Source organism: Gymnogyps californianus, chromosome 1 (assembly GCF_018139145.2).
Source record: "Gymnogyps californianus isolate 813 chromosome 1, ASM1813914v2, whole genome shotgun sequence".
NCBI classification, from domain to species: Eukaryota; Metazoa; Chordata; class Aves; order Accipitriformes; family Cathartidae; genus Gymnogyps; species Gymnogyps californianus.
In genome coordinates this window covers 100620237-100641254 of record NC_059471.1, presented here as the reverse complement: position 1 = coordinate 100641254, position 21018 = coordinate 100620237, and the positions used below count along the sequence as shown (strand labels likewise).

The window sequence follows — 21018 nt, the reverse complement described above, 5'->3', positions numbered from 1 at the left end:
CAGCTCACCTGGCAGCAAGACCAAATCGTGCAAATGCCTTTTGATGCACGTAAGAGTTGCACTGCCCCTTGGCTCCACCAACAGTAGTGGGATTTGAGAGAATCGTACGTTACATGAATAATGCGGGCGGCATCCTGCCGCCCTTGTTGGTCAGGGGGCAGGGTGTCAGCAGTCTGTCTGTGCTGCCGATACTGGTCAAGGGCACGGTGTCTGCAAGTCTGTCTACGCTGCTGATATTGGTGAAGGGGCAGGGTGTCAGAAGGATAGCTGATTTTTGGAGGGGTTGAGGAGGGAAGAGGGATAATGAAAAGCTGAATGTTAGGAGAGAACTGAAAATTCTTCTAGGCTAAAGAGATCATAAGACTATGAAATGTTACGTTGAATGTAGTAATTTCAAAAAAACCCATGCTGATTCCATGGTTCTTTTTCTGTTCTTCCTCCTCCTCTCCCCCTCATACTTAATATGTTAGTACTGATGTAGAAGAAAATATTTGATTTGGCTTTGATTTGAAAGGAGGAGTTACGCTCTGAATGACTAGCTGATACAAGTTTACTGTGGGTGGGGAAGATAGCTTTTTTTTTCTTAGCCTTTGTTCACTTAAAGGCTTAAGACTTGCAGGAGATTTAATGTAAAGGAACTTTATGCCACTGTATCTTATCTTAAAATTAGTGTCCTTTTTAATTTCAGTTTTTGTCTGCATGTACTATTTTTTTGAGCATGTGTACATTTCTGTTAAATATCTTTGTTTGCTCCTAATGGGAATGTCTAGCAAAAGCAGTGCTACTTCTACTAATATTTTAAAATGTTTGTGGGGTAAGTGAATCATGTTTGCTGTTGAATTAATATATCTCCATAAGTATTTCAACTATAATTCAGCAGGATTTGCTTGTTACTTTTATTTAAAAGTATTTTTTAAAAGTCTGAATGTAGTATCTTTTTAAGTTGGGTGGTATATGGAAGTAGTAGTTTCTGTAGGAAATTTTTCTGAAGTCATTTTTGTTGAATGGCTTTTAAAATTAGATCATTCAGTGAAAAAACACTGCTGATTAGTTCTTTCTTTTGATGGTGAGAGGGAAGGCTGGTATTCCTTTATCTTCATTAAGATTTTTTTTTTTTTGAATGACAGATTGGTTCCTTAAGGGAAAGGAACCAATATAATGAAGAAAAGGTAATATAGCTCTGTCTCGAAATGGTTAAGTGATTATATGCTTGAAGCGTTTCCTGGCTTTCAAAAGGATTATTGTTTTCCATCATTTAAGTGTGTCTATTATGAGGAATTTGTGGTGATTATTAGTGTAGCTTTGGAGTTTTTAATGCATATGAACTGTTTTGACAGAAACCTATTCAGACTCCTGTGTGACAATTTCAAGAAATGGTTCATGAAATAATTCTGAACATGTTCAGTCTTTGATGCTTGATTTTTGTTCTGATTAATTTAAATTTTATGTCATTAAGTAGTTTTTAATGAAAAATTATTTCTGGCACAAGGCATGAAGTGCATGTGCATATGATTGAACTTGAGAAATGAGTACATGAGACATCCGACTGGCTTGAGTGAGATTATTCAAATGGGAAGATTTGTATTTTTCCACAATCAGTGTCTTTCAGTATTTTGTATCTAATTATATAAAATACTCCTCTGAGTATCATGAAATAAACATTTTTAAGCATAGTTAGTTACTGAAACTTTATATATAAAATTAATAACTCCTTTTTTCAAATTTGATTTTATGGTAGTTCAGCATAAGCGTGATAATAAATCAAGCAATATTTAATGATTTAGGTAGCTGTACCTTATGTTCCAGTGCTCGAATAGCTTGAATCCAGGTGCTGGACTGTATGTTGTCTGTGTGATTGTGTCCAATATTAGGAAGCCACAGTTGCCTCCTAAACTGCTTCTGAAAGATTACAGCTGGAACTATCCTCTCTTGGAACAGGTAGCTGAGGCAGAAGGTGGCATTCCTATATGCCTTGTAAAATCCATTAGGCTTAACTAGCAAAAAAATCTCCTGCTCTGCACCCCTTCAACTTACCATGTGTAATAAGGAACACCTGCAACATGTGATGCTCAGCAGTTCTGCAACTGAATTTGTCAGCTGCTTGTTGGTTCCCTACCAGTCCAGAAATGCAATTTTTTGCCTTGCTTGTCTAGTTGTCCGGTTGCTAGAAGGCAGCTCTCCCATAAGTGGATTTTGTCACTGTTGCTGTTGAGTCATTAAAGCCTTGTAAAGTTCTAACTTAAAATTCTTGAAAATTAAAAACTTCTTGACTTAATCGTGAGTATGCATGTGCACATTCAGTTGCCTAATGTTATGTTTTAATTCCACAGAAAACAGTTGAGAGATTATTTTGCAGTTAATGGCATGGCTTCCTGCTTTTGACCGATTACAATAAAGTATTAAAACATGTTTTCTTCTTCCTTGTTACTAATGAATTGTTTACTCAGCTTGCAGAGCCCTGTAACTAAGCAATGACAGTGTTAGATCTCTGAAGTTGTAAAGTGTATAAGTAAAGTTTTGTGTTAAGTCTGTGACATTAAGTTTCAGAGTTAGAAATGAATCAGTATCACCTGATAGATTCTTTCTTGTCTTTGTGATCCAGTATTTCCACATTGTCAAACATTTTTATTTTGTAACCAGGGACATTTATCTCGATCCGACTCATATGTTTACATTTCTAAGATGAACGTGGGTTGAACTTAACTCCTTTAGCAATGTATTTTTGAAGTAGCAGACTCCTTCTGTAAAATTTCTATGGTCAAACTTGAACATCCATAGTAATCTATTATTCCCTTTAAAAATTCTACTTATCAACTAATAGTAAATAATATCAACTGTGGTTTTGTATAACATACTGATTTCTTTAGCTTGGAGTCCACTTTTTTAATAGTTGTTACCATATTGTAGAGTCAGATCGTATCTTGCAGAATTTTAAGATTCTTCTGTTTATTTGAAGTATCTTTTCCGCTTTATAGGATTAATAAAATCCTATGCTATTTAATAAAAATAATATCAAATTCATACTGTAACACTCAGAGGTGGCTTTTTGAAAAACTTTTCAGTTGTGTTATTTTTCAGTATTGTAAATGTTTAAGATCTATTATTTATAAAGCAAAACATGAGTTCCGAGTGCATTTTTTTTCCTTTATTTTAGATGATGATAATTTTGTTTGAAATACTTTTTCTCATTACAGGCCAAAGTCATCAAAACAAAGGAAGGCCAAAACCCAAACCTGGTGACTCTGAAAAGCCGAGGTAAGAATTTTTATTTATTTCTTAATTTATTATTATTTTGAGTTATTTTATGTAGCACTTAAAAAGGAGTTAATGCAGCTTTGCCTTGCTGCTTGCTCTTTGTTAATTGCTTTGTTTACATTTTTTACATACTCTTCAGGATATAGTTCATATTAAGATAGCTGATTAAAGTTCAGAAAATCCCAGTTTTCAAAAAGAGCCTGAGTTATTACTTGAAAACTAAATATTTTCCAAAGCTCAGTTGAATTTTAGTAAATGAAGGCATAATTTTAATAACCACTGTTTAAAAACTGTTGGCCAAAAGCAAGTCAGACAGTGTAGCCATAAGAAAAAATGTGCTTCCTTTACAGCAAAAGATAGTAGGAATCTTGTTCCAGTTGTTACATTCAAACTTACACCACAGCATAACCCAAGCTCTATCTTATTTTCAAGGCCTCTTTGTACTAGTTCTACTCTGCATACCAAATAATTTTTAAAACTTCTCTGACACTTCATATGCTTACTAAGAAGAGGAGGTTTGACTGTGAGGAAAGCATTGTAAGTCAGTCTCAGAATTGAAGACTAGAAAAGAACTTTTACTTAAAGAGTCCTTTAGTTGTTTGTAGACTTAAATTTCGCTTAAAGCATATCAATGTCTAATTTTAAGTACATGAATACTCCCCATAGAACATGCTGAATGTAAATGAGTATGTTTGATGGTTTTGGGGCCAAAATTAAATTAGTTGAGATAAAAAGCACTATAGATTTTATGGACAACATTTGTGCTTCCATCTGTTATAACATTTAAAACAAAGTTTAACAAAAGAAATAATTATTTCCAGTGATACTGAGGCCAACATGCTCCAAACAGGTTTGGGGAAATTGCTGCATTTATAGGTGATTCCATATGCCAACATATTTCTCCATCTAATAGATAGTAAAGGAGTAAAGAACTGTTACTGCTGACTTATTTGTAAGGTGACTGAGGCAAATGATGACTTGCTACTTAAGGACACACAGAGATGGAAGCTTTCAGTGTTTTAACCTGAGTTGTGAAATTAGACAAATTAAGCTCTGACTGTACTTTCTTGCTTGTATGCTTCTTCAGCTGGTGTTTTTTAGTTGTGTTTAGGATGTTTAAAAACAGATGAGGGGTACAGCAAAATAAGCTGTTTACATTGAAATAGGAAAGTTTCCATTAAGTGATAATTTTTAATGGCAAATTTCTCATGTAGAAGAGTCCAAGCCTTTGGAAACCTGGGAGCTGAACCTGATTATCCCCAGTCCTAATCTAAGTGTGACCACAAAACTTACCATTTTTTAATCTATATTTATTACAGTACAATCCTTTTGTTTTACCATAACTCTTTTTGAATACCACTGTAGCTAGGACAATTGAAACTTCGTCACAGGACAGGTCATTTATGTTATTTGACTGGGTTGCCACTGACTTCTTTCTCCTTTCACTTTAAGAGGGGGGAAAAAAACATTAGAATTCACTATGGAAACAAATCCTCTTTAAAGTAACTGAACCATCTGCAAAATTGCTTCTCTCATGGGGAAGTTTATTAGACCTATAAAAAACATGCTGTTTCTCAATAAGTGAGGTGCATGGTCAGTTACAATCTTATCTCCATTTCTGTAATTAGCAGGTTGCTTGGCTTCCAGAATCTAGGGAATCCTCTGACACTGTAAAGAATTTATCTCAGATGAGTGTTTGATGCCTTCAAATGTGGGACGGAACTGAATGTATATTAGCAAAAGGCAATATAGTAGCATTAAGCATTGACTAGCAATCTTAGCATTGAGGATTTGAGTTAGAGTATTAAGCAATACTTTGCCTCTTCATTATACTTTCTCCATTCTCTAGTTGTGCATGGTGTTTCTGCTGCAGTAGTGGAAAGGAAGAGCTGGGAAGAACAGCTCTGTTCCTCTCCTCTACTCTCCCTGCCCTGACCATGCATAGCTGCTGTATGTATTTGATTTTTAAGCGATGGTTGTGCTAGGATAAAGGATCTTCTACTTAGGAAGAGTAGAGAAGGGGAAAGAGGCCTAAGCACCTTCTTATGCTGCTGCCTTTGGTATAGGGAAGTTCTCTAGTCACCTATCCCACCCCTTCATAAGATCAACTCAGCTGAGAATAAGGTGAAGATAAAAGAAAACAAATAAAATGATGGAGAAGACTGCTACTTCCCTGAAGCCCTAGTGATTCCTGAGCCAGAAGTATATGAACTATATGAATAGTATCATAATCCTTGATAGTGTTATAGTACTTGTTATTGCGATTGTGAAAGTGTGCCATAATAATCTCTAGCATGTAGGCAAATGTGATGTGGTTGATAAAAGTGCAGAAATTTCTGTTTCTTGAAAATAAGATTACATATAAAGTACATGTACAAACTCATGATGCCATTGTCCTGTTATTTGTAGAGATCACCTTGATTTGAAGATAGAGTCTAAACCCATCCAAGATAAACTCTTTTGTACTGTGCAACAGGTAACTGGGAATTCACTAGCATACAACCTTAAGCGTAAATGATTTGTAACCTTTTAGTAACACTGTCCAAAATCTCAGTTCATTTAAAAATTTAACACTTTATGCTTAGCATGACTTTTATCAGGAGACAAGCATTATGTGATACACTGATTTATACTGTCTTGTTGCTGGTAGTCTTCTTTTTGCTTCTCCACCTTCCCCTCCTGTAAGACCTCGCACTGGAAATTAGTGTAACAAAACTCAGTGTAGTCCTAGAATAACTTAGCTAAAACCATGAGTTGGTAATATAGTTCCCTCGTATCTTAATCTGTAAGAAAAACTACAGAAATCACTGGGACTCATTCAGGGATTTGTAATACCCTTCCCAAAGTTCTGACTAAATATGTTTTCCTCTGTTTGATACATACATTTGGAAATAATCATAGAACATTTTGTTGACTGGCTGTTTAAAATGCTATAAAATTCATAAATTGAGAATTCTCCTCAGGTCTTATCAACAATGACTGATGAGTATCCCAAAGTTCTTGAACGAAATCATGGGGATGTACCTAATTAATCATTTCTTCTCTGTTAATTTGGGGAAGTAGATGCCAGAAATCTCTATTCTGATTAATTACCTCATAAGACAAAACTGGAGTCAGGAGAAAGTGCGGGTTCTGCCTACACTAAGACCCCTTATTTCCTTTAAAACACCTATTTTTGTAAGGCTAATGCATTAGTAGTATCGAAAGTAATGTTTTTAGTTGGCTTGATCAGCTTCATATGTCATGTAGCTTAACGTTATTAGCTTAACATTAAAATTTGTTCCATTCTATAACTATATGCTCTGACAGCATTAACTTGTATCAATAGTTCTAGGAAATTAAAATAAGTCTTAATCATTTTTTCATTAACTCATTTCTGCATTTTGGTCTTTCCTGTACCTATTTGTAGTTTCTACTGTCCCTGCCACTTTTGTTTGTAACCGTCATTACATCATGGGTATTTTTTATGTTTGTCCTTTTTGGCCAGTTGACAGGATGAAGACAAAATAAGATCGAAATTCATAGATGCTTAGGAAAATAGATTCAGGACATGCATTAAATTTAATACGTCAAAAGCCTAATTCAGTTCACAGGAATACAATTAAGTACACCATTAGAATAATGTTAAAAAAATCAGGCAACTCAAAAGTTGTTATGTTCCATTCTTCCCAAACCTTCCTGTTCTTTCAGTATTTTCCTGCCTGCAACCCTGTTTTCAGAATCCCGGGCTCAAATGTTAACATATGGGGGGGAAGAAAAGGGGCAGTTAACAGAAAGCTTGTAAAGTAGGATTACTTCATACTGAAGATTAATTCATACTGAAATGAGGTAGTGGCCTAAAATACACAGGTGCGCCTCCTTGTTACTGTTTGTTTTTTGCTTATGATTGCAGGAGTAGGTGTTGAAGGAGCTTCTTGAATAGTCAAATTATTTCTACCCTGGCACAATGATCTGCTTCCAAAGCTAATTTTATTTTAGTGTTTCAACAGATCAAGGGAATAGAAGTTCCTAATTCTGCAACTGCTTGTCTTGATTTACAGTCTCACTGCGGAAATTCCCGCAGACTTCAGGAAGTATCTGTAGTGAAAGGCTAATAACATCATGCATTCTGAAACCTTCTAGCATTAACTATTAACCTAGATGGAGAGAGAGTGTAGGCAGAAGGAAATAGTTCTCCGGTTTTTAAAAAACGTTTGTACACAAAATGGAGTCTACAAGTGAGGAAAAGCCTAAGTCTGGGTTTTGGGTTTTTTTATATGTAAGAAGGATTAAAATGATGCTTGAACTAAACTTGAAACTTTCTGGAGAGAAAAGGATCTAAGCTTAGAACAAAAGCTAGATTTTTAAGAGATTAGCAGCAGTAGGTCCATGAAAATCTTAAATTTTTAGAAGTTGAATTTAAGACAGAGTCTTATAAAAATGTACCTGATTTGCTGCTTTAAAAGTGAAATTGTGATAAAGCTGTAGGAAGTACAGAATTTTAACAGTTGTCTGTTGGATAAATATTTTAGCAAATAGCTTGCTTGCTTTTGTCCTGATTTTGGCTGGGATAGAGTTAATTCTCTTCTTAGTAGCTGGTACAGTGCTGTGTTTTGGATTTAGTGTGAGAATGATGTTGATAACACGCTGATGTTTTAGTTGTTGCTAAGTAGCACTTAGGCTAAGTTAAGGATTTTTTTTCAGTTTCCCATGCTCTGCCAGCAAGCAGGTGTACAAGAAGCTGGAAGGGAGCATAGCCAGGACAGCTGACCCGAACTAGCCAAAGGGGTATTCCATACCATAGAACATCATGCCCAGTATATAAACAGGGGGGAGTTGGCCGGGAGGGGCGGATTGCTGCTTGGGCATTGGTCAGCAGGTGGTGAGCAATTGCGTTGTGCATCACTGGGGTTTCCCGCCCCCCTCCCCCCCTTTTTTTTGTTACATTCTTTTTCATTACTATTATTATTATATTTCATTATTATTATTGTTAGTATTATATTTTACTTTAGTTATTAAACTGTTCTTATCTCAGCCCACGAGTTTCACCTTCTTTCCCGATTCTCCTCCCCATCCCACTGGGAGTGGGGGGGGGGAGTGAGGGAGCGGCTGTGTGGTGCTTGGCTGCTGGCTGGGGATAAACCACGACAGCTTTAAAAAAAGAAAAAAAAAAAAAAAAGGAAAAGACTGTTTTCTTTTGGACTTACTGTTTTCCTGAATATTTTAGGTGGATTTAGCTATGTTACCAGAAGAGGTTAAATCCCTTGTTCGTGATGGTTATACAGCCTTGATGGACCAGCGGTGTCACAGTGCTGAACAAGCCTTTTCACAATTGTTGAGCTTTCTAAATCCTTCAGAATTAAAGGTAAACTGAGAGGAATAACTTAGTTTATTAGAGTAATTGAAGTTCATGCTTTCAATACTGTGTTTCATTCTTTCCTTCCACCAAAGTAGTCATTATTATTGAGTTGTTGCCTGTGATGTTGACTACAATGCCAATCACTGATATGTATGCCGAGGAGCTTACAAATGAGAACAGGATAAAAAAACTGATAGTAGCATAGAACGTATTTTTGTAATGTTCAGCATTCACGTGCATTTATAGATGCAATCTAAAAAATATTTACCAAAATAATATTCTTATAAGAATAGTATGAGATACTCTTACCAAATATCTTATTTGAGAAGAAACTACTGTCCATTGTCACCTTAACCTTTATGCATAATAATGTAGGGTGAAAAGAATTTATATTCTTTAGGTCAGATAACTCTTTGATGGCAAATACTGTGAAATTTTGTGTATATGTATCTGGCCAGTCAGCCATTGTCCCATTTGTTGTCTTAGATTTCTTTAAATTATTGTACTGTAGTATTAAGTTTTGTGTGACAATGTGTGTGCACGTGCGTTGCTGTGTTTCAAGCTCCCATTTTTGTAAGGGCTGTTGCAGTGCCAACAGGAAGTCTGTCCAAGCAAGTAATGCACCAATCCATCTAGAATTGTGACCTACTTTATTAGGAAGAAAAAGGTTGAGAAAGGCGGTTTTTATTTTAAAAAAAGAAAAAAAATCTGCTCAATTCTGAACATGAAATATAGCAAAGACACACTGTACTGCATGAAGTCAACATAGTAAGGCCTGTAGTTATAGCATTTTTAAAAGCAGATGTTTCAGGATGTATCGCTTTGAAATATATAGGGGTGCCAAATGACCAGCACTGAAGGTGTAGTTAACCTTCACTTCTTATGTTAATAGTAACATAAAGCTGGGTAGAGGCTATGATAAGGATGAGAAAAGAGTTTCCTAGCTCTGTTGTAGTGAAGATCTTCAAGTCACAGTAGACAGTAATGTTCAAGTTACCAGCAAAGTGTTTTTGTGCGTGCTACTACTATAACTTGACTCTATTTGCAGCAACTGAATCTTCGTATTATTAATTATGTTCTAATCATCTATGGACATGCCACTGCTCTTCTTGGAATAGGACAACCTGAGGTATGACATTAAGCCACTATATTGTTTTTATTCAAAATTCTCGTTCAGGTAGTTGGCCATCCATTTTTGTCTCTTCTTAACAAATATGAAGTGAGTGGGGAAGGAAAGCTTTTGTCACGTTTTAGAATCATACAATTTAATATCTGGGACTAGATCTTTAATGGTTTTGGATAAGTTAAGCTACCAAATAAAATTTTTTTTTTAAGCTTTCAAATGAGATTCTTAAGTATTAATGAAGTATAGTCAATTATTTTTTTTCTGCTTTCTTGTAATGTGCTTATGCACTAGTCTTTCTAAAGGTTATGCACTAGTCTAAAACAAGAGAAGGAGAATGCTTTCGGTTCTGGAAAACACCAAAACAGAAGTGTGGGTTGTTTGGGGTTTGTTTGGATTTTTTTCCTGCAGTGTTTAAAAATATTCAATGTCTTACAATGAATTTAAAAACGTCTGGGTGTTTGTAGCTCAGTGAGCTCAATCATTTAATTTAATTATTTCAGAGGGAGCCCATGTTTACAGAATAAGTTTCTGTTTCTTTAAAAAAGGGAAGCCTTTGTGTGTGATCGTAAGGTTGCTTAATTCCCTTTACTGTTCATAAGGCTGATCAAAGAATAGGGCATACTGACCCACTCTACTGGAGCAAAAAAAGGAAAGGAAAAGTGAAAAGCTTCTGGCAAAATATCACATATTTTTGTCTTAAATTTATTTTGAAGGCATTGACAAAGGCTGAAGACCAGTTTAAGAAAATAATTGAACAGTACCAGGAAGAAAGATTTGGTTGTTTGGCATACTATGGAATTGGAAAAGTATACCTCAGACAAAACAGGTGGGTATAATATAAAGCTTTGATATTCGATACAAAAAATATTTTCATTTGAGAAACGATGTGTGGGGTGTTTTCAATTATTCTTTGTTAATCACTAAATGCATACATCAGATCGATTTATTACAACTTTAAGTTTGTTACTGCTGAGGATGTAATGGAAGCCACTGAATCGAGCAGACTCCAGGGCACGGAGATATGACCGACCAGCACACCCTGGCAGTGGAGGAGAGCTCATAGGAGAAGGGCAAAAAACAATGATCTCAGGGAAAAATGTATTGTAAAGAAAGCTTAACTTATCTCAACACCAGGGAGACTGGAGGGTAACCTTGGTTTTAGATAAGGCAGCTGAACCAGTGAGTCATCGGGTTCCCTGAGACAGATAAAGAGTAATGTCTTCCTGAGCTAGCCAGACCAGCATGGGGAGAGAGGGGGAGTGTACACGTGGCTCAGCTGAAGATAAAGTGCAGAAACTGGACAACTAATAAGCTTGAGAGCAAAGGGCTTGAGCTGGCTTCAACCCACGTATTCCTGGCGGTATTTCTTCCCAGCGTCCTGACAGTAAGCATATAGAGATCGGTAATGGGAATCACGTTTATATTGATTCGACTGTGTATTGCAATTGCTGTGTTATGCTTGTGTTGTGATTTCAGTGTATCACTGTGTATTGCTCTACTTAATCAAAATCCCCCGTAATGCCTGTGGTGGGTTGACCTGGGCTGGCTGCCAGACCCTCATCCAGCTGCGCTCCCACTCCCCCTCCTCAACAGGAGAGGGGGAGAAAGTAAGATGAAAAAGCCCAGGGGTTGAGATAAAGACAGGGGGATCACTTGGTAATTACAGTCATAGGCAAAACAGACGCAACTTGAGGAAAAATAGAGTTGGATGGTGGGAAGCAAAGTAAAAAACTAAAATCACCTTCCACCTACCCCCCCTTTATCCCAGGCTTGACTTTACTCCCTCATTGCCGACTCCTCTACCTCTTCCTCCCCCGAGCCGCCCAGAGGGATGGGGAATGGGGGTTCTGATCAGTCCGTAACAGCTCCTCTCTGCTGCTCCGTCCTCCACACACTCCTCCTCTGCTGCAGCATGCGGCCTCTCCATGAACCACAGTTCCTTTGGGGCACATCCAGCTGCTCTGGCAGGGGTCCTCCATGGCTCTAGTGTGGATACCTGCTCTAGCGAGGTCCTGTCCAGGGGCTGCAGTGGAATCTCTGCTCTGTGCCTGGAGCACCTCCTCCCCTCCTTCTTACCTTGGTGCTTGAAGGGCTGTTTCTCACACTTTTTTCCCTTACTCCTCACAGCCGTGCAGTATGTTTTGTCCTTTCTTACCCATGCTTTCTCTGAGGTGCCACCGTCTTGCCTGAGGGGCTCGGCTGTGCCCTGTGGTGGGTTTGTTGGAGTCAACTGGAACTGGGGCAGCCCTGGCCTCTCACAGAGGCCACCCCTGCAGCACTGGTCACCAGCCCAACCTTGCCACATAAATACAATGCCAACCCAATACAATGCCAAATAAATCAAATAGGTTTGATATTAAACCTTAAACCCTCCTCATGTGGAATATCTAAAAGCACCTGGTCAGAGTGTGTTGGATGCTGAGAGGGGATTCTTCCTTCCCACTGCCACAGTGTAGCCAGGTGCAGTCTGAGACCCAGGAGGTGTCTGCGTCCCAGTCCCACAGATGTGGCTCTTGTTTCTCTTGGCATTTTGACCCGTAGTGAGGCTGCGTGTGTGTCCCAAAGAGGTGCATACACACACACATACACATGACAACACAGCTGGCCACCCAGGCTACCCCAGGCAGAGCAGCTCCCATGTATAGCACTACCTGAACTCATGTAAAACATAAGTATAGGTGGCAGAGTCCTGTGCTCCTCCCTGGCTGATCAGGGTTGAAGTCATTCGTGAACATACGCATGCCCTCACTCTCTGTATTGACAAGCACACCCACGTTCATGGGTCCCTTGAATATAAGCACAGGTTCTCAGTCTGCCTCATATCTGTGCCTGGACTCTGGGCCCCTTACCCAGGCTGGCTTACTGGCTCACACCTTAAGTCTTTTGTACTGAAGAGTCCTTAAACGGATAACTTAATGAACCAGGTGCTCTTTCATTCCACATACTCTTACAGTTACCATTTTATTTTCCTTGGATCATAAAATGAATCGTGAAAGTATTACAGGCCATGTAGAAGTTACTCATATATGATCTGAACATGTTGTACCTGTTTCAAACTTCAGATTTTCAGATGCGCTTGATCAGTTCATGAAATCGCAAACAATGGTTAATCACAAGATTGTACCTGGAGTATTAACTTGGCCCACAACATCTCGGGTCATTGAAGAGACACGAACAGAGAATTTACAGGTACGTTTTGGAAAAAAAAAAAAAAAAAAAAAAGACATAAAAACCTGTTCTGTCAAATGGCCTTTCCAAAACATAAAAAGGTTGTCATCCTCCTCCCTGCCTCCCCGTTGTCAAGGCCAAGGAAAGATGGGGGGGCGAAAGGGAGGTTTCAGCCTGGAGCACCAGTGCAAGCGCTGCTGCTCATTGTCTAGAGTGTTGTCGGCCCCAAGGCCTGGTCTTTTTAGACCAGAACTCTTCTTGCGATGACAAATTTGAACATGTGGGAAGCATCCCATTTACAGCACAAGGGCCGGGGCTCTGTGTCAGGCTCTATGCTTGGATATTTCTATGTAATAATGTGGTTCTAATCCGCTCCAAGTGTTTCATGATGTGTTAACTTATTAGTTGCATGTTACCAAACTTTAAGTAGATGTGAATACTATACACAACGTAATGCTAGAGAGAACTGGTTAAAAATTTGAATTAGCAAAAATGTGAAGTTCAGAATTGCAGCAGTGGTGCTATATTTAAAACCAAATAAGAGAGTTTGACCATGTAGTTGTTGGTCAATGCAGTGGGAGTTGTATGATAAAATTCTCTGTTTGACTTGAAAAATCTAACTTGTGGTTCTGACGCTACAAATTGCTTTCTCACACTGAACAGTTTTTTTTTCCTAATTATTACTACTATTGTTATTGTTTTTGAACTATAATTGAGTCACTGTTATTTGTGAAGGGTTTCTGGATAAACCATGCCATGAGAGGCAAGACGCTTGAGCTCCTCTGCACAGAGGCAGTTTGACACAGTAGAACTTGCTAGGTTATTCAGTGTATGAACTTGGCTATACTGTACTGACCTGTTTCATTTCTGGTAGAAGCAGCAGTACTGTTGTTTCCTAAACAAAAACTGATGTAAAGATTTCCCATAGACCCCCAGCTGATACCACAGTAGTCTGGCCACAGTAATACATCAGTGGTCTGGGACTTCTGGAGAGCGTAATGCAAATATCTGAAAGACTGTAACTGGTGGTCTGTTTGTTTCTAATAATGTTTTATTAATCTGGGCTCAATGCCAACCCTGTGGGACTTGAACTGACTTTACGTAAAGCCACTATAACGTCTTTACCTCAGACACTGTTCTGGGAGATCTCACTAGCTCCAGTGCAGGGCCAGGTCTGAGCTGTCCCTGGGAATGTACTTGATCACGTAACCCGATCCCAGGTGAGGCACTCCTGAAATGCTGGGAAATGGCGAAAATGAGCAGACACTCCATTTTCGTCATGTTATCTGAGTAATCTGGCTCATCATTTTGGCAATGGAAAACTTACTATATTCTCACGTGTTTGGAATTGGTCAGCGTGTAAAACATTGGTCCGAGATAAACCTGCATGCAGGGAAGCTATAAGTACTTAGCTGATAGCAGTTCAAACACGCTTTTGACTATTTTGCCATAAAAGGACGATCTTCAACAAGCTTTCACTAGGAAAGAGTTGTTCTTTTGGTATTAGTCATCTGCTGTTCAAAAAGAGATGTGTTTCACTGCAGAGTTCCCTAGAAGTTTGTAAGTAGACATTGAATCTTTTCGTGGTTTCTGTGCAATTTGTCTTATATCATTTTGTGTTTCTCAGTTGATTTTAAAGAATTGTATTGAGGAATGCAGGTTCCCTCCAGAACCAGATGCAATTTGTCGATATCAGCAGTGCCATGGCCACTCGAAAATCCAAATATTTTTTACAGACCCAGACTTTAAGGTAATTTTTAGTTTAAAAGGGTTTGGGAAATAAAACTCCATGTTTACATGTTTTCTGCCACCTTTCATATTAAAGAGCTATCTGGAACACACCATCTTATCCTATCTACTGTTCAGTGGTGTACTGTTTTCTGTTGTTTTGGTTTTTTGTTGGTTTTTTTAAAGATGTTAAATTCATACTTTTTCTCAATATTAGGGTTTTATACGTGTTACTTGCTGTCAGCAATGTAGAGTGGAGTTTCATATCAGCTGTTGGAAAAAGTTGAAAACAACAAACTACAGTGATAAAAATGATAAGGTAAGAGCTGTGTCAGACTATAAGCATTTTACTTTTTTTAGTCAAGATTATAGCATTCCTTTGGTTTGTGTAAGTGCAATGCTACAGCCTGATGTTCCACCCACATGACAATGGCAGGAGCAGAGACAGGAAAGAGGAGTCTCTTGCTAAATTGTTTGACATGCAAGTGTGTGTAAAGCTTGCTGTTGTCTACAGAAGAAAGGCCTGTCTGTGTGAACACTCAGCATGCTTAGCCTGTTTATCTTGCATCATTTATGTCCTTCTATATGGAAGTTTTATTCCTTTTACAGTCTTGTTGAAGCAACAGTTTGACATTGAGTATGTCTAAAGGAATTTTACAAAATACGGTATCAGCAGCCAGTATAAAATGAAAGGAAATCCAGGCAGAGTATGAACTCATAAAAGAAAATTCTTCAAGTTGGCTCTTGAATGTGAAGTTGGAGGAAGAAGGGCTTTGCTATAGCTTTGGGAATAACAGGTATATGCCACAGATCTAGGATCCTTTTGATTTGCAGTCCTTGCCAAGTCAGCTGTCACTTGCTTTCCTCATCCAGTAAAAGTTTAGGACTGTGCTAGCTTTAATTACCTTGGTCACCTCAAATTAACAAACTGTAATCTGTATAAGAACATAGATTTTATATTAATTTAAATGTCTTTGTTGTGTATATCATTTTCTCCTACAGGATTTTCTTCAAGAATTGTGTTTCACTCCTGATTGTACAGGCCTTATTTCAAAAATAGTTATTTTCAGTTCTTCTGGTCTGGTAAAATGTGAAGTAAGTAAATGTTCATGTAAAATATGAAAATAATCTTTAAAATATTTACTCCGGTAAAGGAGATAAAGTGAAGATGAGAATGCAACTGCAAACTCATAAGTAATATGCTATCTTAACTACAGAATCTGAGCATTATTTAGGAATATTAATTACCTGTTCTCTTCTTACCTGTTCTTCTGGTGGAGCAGGCATTACCTTATGGTATTGGTTAGAATTGTCATGGATGGGAACTGGAGCTTTGTTTTATATTTAGCTTGTACGACGTGAAAGGAACTGTTAGTTTAACTCAGAGTTAATCTTGCTAAATGAAATAATTATATTGGAAGAGTGCCCTTACCCTCTACAGAGTCACAGGAGGATGGATACTTCTTCCCAGAGCAGTATTGGTCTGTGAGAAGCAAAAAAGATTGTAAAGTTTGCTTCCTGCCCACTGGTAAAGCAAAACAGCCTCCAGTTCTTCCTGACTTTGTGTTATCTTTCAACCTGTCTTTTCTGTGGCTAAAGATGTATTGCTATATACCAAGTTGTAGCAGTAGGAGGTAATTTTAGGTAGACCTTCATGAGGCTTATGTAGGCTGCATTATCTATTTTGTAGTATTACTTTTGATGCTTTGGAAAGCAGCAAATGTCCCTGGGTTTTGAGTACAGCAATGTTGCATTGTATCCCAAATTTAATTAATATGATGTCACTTGTTTTGGTAGTTTGAACAAAAAATAACAAAAACCAAGGAACCACCAAGAGCCAGTATTAAACAGAAATGTTCAAGGTAAGCTCTCTGCTGTTTAAGTTGAATCAATTTGAGAACAAAAGAGATTTCTCTAGGATTGGTTTTCATGCCTTTTTAAGAATTGCTAAAATACCACAAATACTTTGGAAAGCTATTCTTGCCCTTTGACTCTGATAAACTAAAAAGTCTGGTAAAATATGTTATGATTCAATTATAAAAGCATTTAAATTAACTTGTAAAACAAGATACAGAGCTACAGATTTATAACATGAGCACAGGAGGGCATTAACTGGTATTGCTGAACAAATTATTGGTAGCTCTCTAGTGGTCATACAGTTCTTTAAAAACAACATTTTCAGTTTGGTCACAGCAAACTGTTTTCAAATATACAGCATATGAGTTGATGCAAATCTGATTTTCCACACCTCTGTATTGAGGGATAAATTGTCCATAGCACCATTGACTTCCCACAATTTGAACTAATAGTTTTTGAATATAAATTGCTGCAGTGATCTTTAAGTCTTTATACCTGACACCTAATTTAATTGTGAAATCTGTGGGCAGGGAAGTAACATGTTGTTTGGCGAAAGTGTGATTTGGAGGCTGTATGTAGAACTTGGGGATGGTTTCTTTACTCTTGCTCTCCCTACATGTCTTTCATTTGTGCTAAGATACTTAACAATTGGAATGCTGTAAGAATGGTTGTCTAATATTCTTCTTAATGGATTGAGTGTCTTAATTATACATGCAGTGAAAGTCAAGTGTATCTAGATTAGAATACCACCTCTATTTTCAGTCTAAGATTGCAAGCATTGTTCTATTCCTTCCCCTTGCTAGAGGGAAGAAACTCAGCAAGATTTTTAGCTGGATGGGAGAGGTATCACTGTGTGGCATAAGTTCAACACCACTGTTCCACAGCAGTTACTATCTAACCAACTTTGTATGAATGTTTAGAAAGTGTAAATAAAAACTGCATATAATGATGCTGTTTCAGTTGTTGATGCACGTGCCTTTGGCATAACTGAGTTTACACTTTTTGGTCAAGTAAGGTTATAAATAATGAGGAATCATGCTGAGAGGATAAACAAAATTCATTTTTAAAAGTTAAGGAAATCCAAATGTTAACATGTTGCTCAAAATGCTGAGTTATAAATTAAGAAAAAACCTGGTAGTATTTCAGTTAATCCTAATTCAGGCATCATTAATGGGAGTAAAAATTATTGCATGTTGAGGATATCCTTACGTACTTGATTTTTATTAAACTTTTATGAAATTTTGTAGTGTCTTAACTTCTAAATGAAAACTAGCTTTATTATACTTGTACTTTTCAGCATAATATTTTATAGTAGAATGGAGCTCATAGCTATTGTAAGACATGGAAAGTAACTTAGATGTGCCTGACTCCTTTGGCAACTTAACTAACGTTAGGCTCACCACTTAATTGCTTTTTTCAGTCTTAGGAAGATAAAAATGAAACAAGAAAAAAAATTACGAAGAAAGCATGCACGAGAAGAGGCACAGAATTCTGCTAAAAAGAAAACAGAAGAAAACCAGATGGGAAACGAACCGTCTCAATACAGTGATCACAGTGGTATGTGGAAGTACAGGTTATTGTTCTAAGTTATCATGAGGTAGCATAAATAGCATTCTGAATGTCCTAAGTGAAATTACAGCAGAATACTAATATTGAACATAATCCCCCCCTTAGAGACTTGCAGTTTTACTTAAGATTACTTTTATTTCAGTTCTGTTTTTAATTTCTTAAGTAACTGTAAGATGTTAGTGTATGGTTGAGTTCCTTGTAGAAAACCTTTATTCTTGCTTCATTGGTTCATGAAGAAGCAGCCTGAAGAGGGCAAAGGCTCAAATTCCAAGTTAATCTATTTAAAAGTGATTTCAGAAAAAGCTTTATGCCCAACAAGTTAGGACACTGCTACAGGAAAAAAAATAACTGCATCTTGGATAAAGAACAAATGATATCCTAACTGCAGAAACTGCAGTGACTTGAAATGTATATTTCAGAGGATTGGGGAAAATAAAAAAATACTTTAACCTATAAGTATGTAGTTGGTTAATGCTTCAACTTTTGTATTCCAGTTACGTTGATCTGCAGTGTTCTGTGTTTCAGAGATGTGAACTTCTGCTGCATTTTATATTAGGGCAAGCTACAGTGCAAACAAAAATGGGTGGTTTTGGTTTGTTTTTTTTTTTTTAATTTTTGTCTGTATTATTAACTTTGAAATAGTGCTCACGTTAATTTCCTTGTAGAATTTCTTATTAAATACTTTGTGAGCACTTTTTCATCCCATACATGCCATACTCAGAGTTCTGCAGAACCCTGTTGCCTGTTCAGTGGCATATCCTGGCACTTTCTCTAAAAAACGCTCTCAGGTGCTAATCTTTTTAGGTTTTCGTTTTTTTTTCTTAGCCATTTTATTTGAGAGCAGTCCATTCCATTAGCATTGTAGATTACTATTTTTGCTTCCACATGGTTTTCTAGAATCACGGTCAGTTGACTTTGTGTTGTTTTTTTGGGGTTTTTTTTTTTTTTTAAGTCTAGGTTATCTCCTTTTGTATGGCTTATCTTTAGTTCTGGTCCTTGGATCCACTGCAGGTCACTCACATGTACGTGACTTGACTGTCCCAAATGCTCCTAAAGCCTCTAAGAACTGAAAATGCCTTTGATGTGACAAAAACACTCATCCTGCAGTACTGCGGGTAAAAATTGGGACACTGATGCAGGAATATGTCAACACGAAACAACTTTAACACAGTTCTGCAAAAATCTGTGCGTTGGTATTGGCTAACCTTTTTAATTTGTTCTGAGTTAATTCTGTAATAAAACTGAAGTCTTGCATGTCGTTGGAGACAAGCTATCTATTACCCTGTTTTTTCGCTTGGGGAAATTTCATGAGGAAATCTTTCAAAAGAACATCTAATGCAATCTCCCAAGCTGTCCGAGAGGTTGAGAGGCCAATTTCAGGGGAAAGCTGGATCACAAAAGGGGTTTTTGTTTTATTAGCAGCCATAGCTACCTTTGAGTAAGAACAGATCTGCTTGTAAATTGGAGAGGAGTGCAAGTGAGAGGAGCACTTGTTTGTATGCACGTTTGTAAGATACAGAGGTTTTTAATGCAGACTCCTGCAGGATAAACTCAGGCATGGCTTATAACTGTAGAGTTCATTGAATCTGTTAGTATGCTTGGAACTGTTTGTGTTACAATGCTTAATTACTCTAGGTGTAATACGTAGTGCTTTGTTTTTAAAAAAATTTCTCAGATCTACATCTTTTCACTATAGTTACTGTCAGTTAAGCTCTGAAAGTGGCATTCTATAAATGTGTGGTCTTGAAGAATAATGAAAGGTGAAGGCTGATATGAGCCAGTAATCTTTTTCACTCTTGTTCTACAAAGAACCAGTGGCAGAGTCAGGGCAAAGGTTTGCTACTAGATGTATGCTCGGGCATTCAGAAGTGTGCCTTTGCTCTGAGAACTGATGCTTGGGGGAGTTCTGTCTCTGAATGAGGGCTGGCATGCAGCCCCCACAGATAAATCTCTATAGACAATTGCTTGAAGCCACTATTACTGCAGGTAATTTTTTTTTGTTTCTTTCTGAAATCTAGTTAAGGTGCTAAAGATTGTTTCTTTGTGTAAACCAAATTTAAAACAATATTGTGTCAAATTCATAATGCTAAGGCTAGTTTATGTGGAAAGTTATGTATTCTGTAATTTTCAGTGTTGTGATAAAGCAAATAATTAAAAACACCACTTAGTCCAAATCCTCTGTACTTTAAAGTTGATGTTTTTAATTATGATGAACAGACATGAAATCTTGTTTTGTTTGTTTGTTTTTTTAAATCCCATTGTAGGTTATGTTCAGGATTTATATGCTGGTGATCGAGTCCTGCAGCATATCAATCGAAATGCTGAGCAAATAAAAACAGCTGTTCGCAATGCTTCCAAACTATTAAAGGAATTACTTTCATGGTTTGTAATCAGTGAGGAGGATTACACGTCATATTCCAAAACTGGTAGCATGTCACATGAAGTGATGGAGCAGCTCATCAGTTACTTAATTCAGGAAAAAAACAGAGTGAAAACAAGGGGGTTTATCCATGTGCTGAGTGAGCTAGACGAAGTGGATCCCAAAGTACACAAGTGGCTGAAACATCTTAACAATTTGGGTAGGCTATATGTTTATGTAATAGCAGAAGACCTTACCCTGTCATAATTGTTCAGTTTACAGATGAAAAGATAACCTCCCTATTTTCCAGTCTTGCTTTCTTAACTTTAAATGGTAAAGTAAAGCTTTCCTCTTTTTCATTTACTTGATCCTTAGCCAGGATTTCTGGAGAAGAAGGTATGACCATTGGTAACACAGGAACAACCTCTCTTGTCTCTGCAAGTAAAGCATTCTAATGTGGGCAGGGCTTCGTCCATGTAGGAAACAGAAAATTGAACAGGTTTATTTTTTTAATGTCTTTAAATTCCAGAATAGGCTTAAATGATAATATTTGTATAAGTAATTTGCTTCTGGAAAGTAAATCATGGTGGGGTTTTTGTCATAAAAGTTTAGATGACT

General features: G+C 37.3%; 1 protein-coding gene across 2 annotated transcripts in view; it reads left to right on the top strand.

Annotated features, from left to right (window-relative positions):
• TTC3 (tetratricopeptide repeat domain 3) overlaps positions 1 to 21018 on the top strand; it is a 65774-nt gene that overhangs the window by 23359 nt on the left and 21397 nt on the right. For both annotated transcript variants that reach the window (XM_050915187.1, XM_050915188.1), the window contains 12 exons: positions 3195 to 3255; positions 5665 to 5731; positions 8462 to 8599; positions 9642 to 9722; positions 10433 to 10545; positions 12782 to 12908; positions 14515 to 14637; positions 14833 to 14934; positions 15618 to 15710; positions 16413 to 16477; positions 17893 to 18029; positions 20306 to 20620. In XM_050915187.1, the coding sequence (XP_050771144.1) occupies positions 3195 to 3255; positions 5665 to 5731; positions 8462 to 8599; positions 9642 to 9722; positions 10433 to 10545; positions 12782 to 12908; positions 14515 to 14637; positions 14833 to 14934; positions 15618 to 15710; positions 16413 to 16477; positions 17893 to 18029; positions 20306 to 20620 (1422 nt within the window). The remainder of the gene's footprint in view (positions 1 to 3194; positions 3256 to 5664; positions 5732 to 8461; positions 8600 to 9641; positions 9723 to 10432; positions 10546 to 12781; positions 12909 to 14514; positions 14638 to 14832; positions 14935 to 15617; positions 15711 to 16412; positions 16478 to 17892; positions 18030 to 20305; positions 20621 to 21018) is intronic.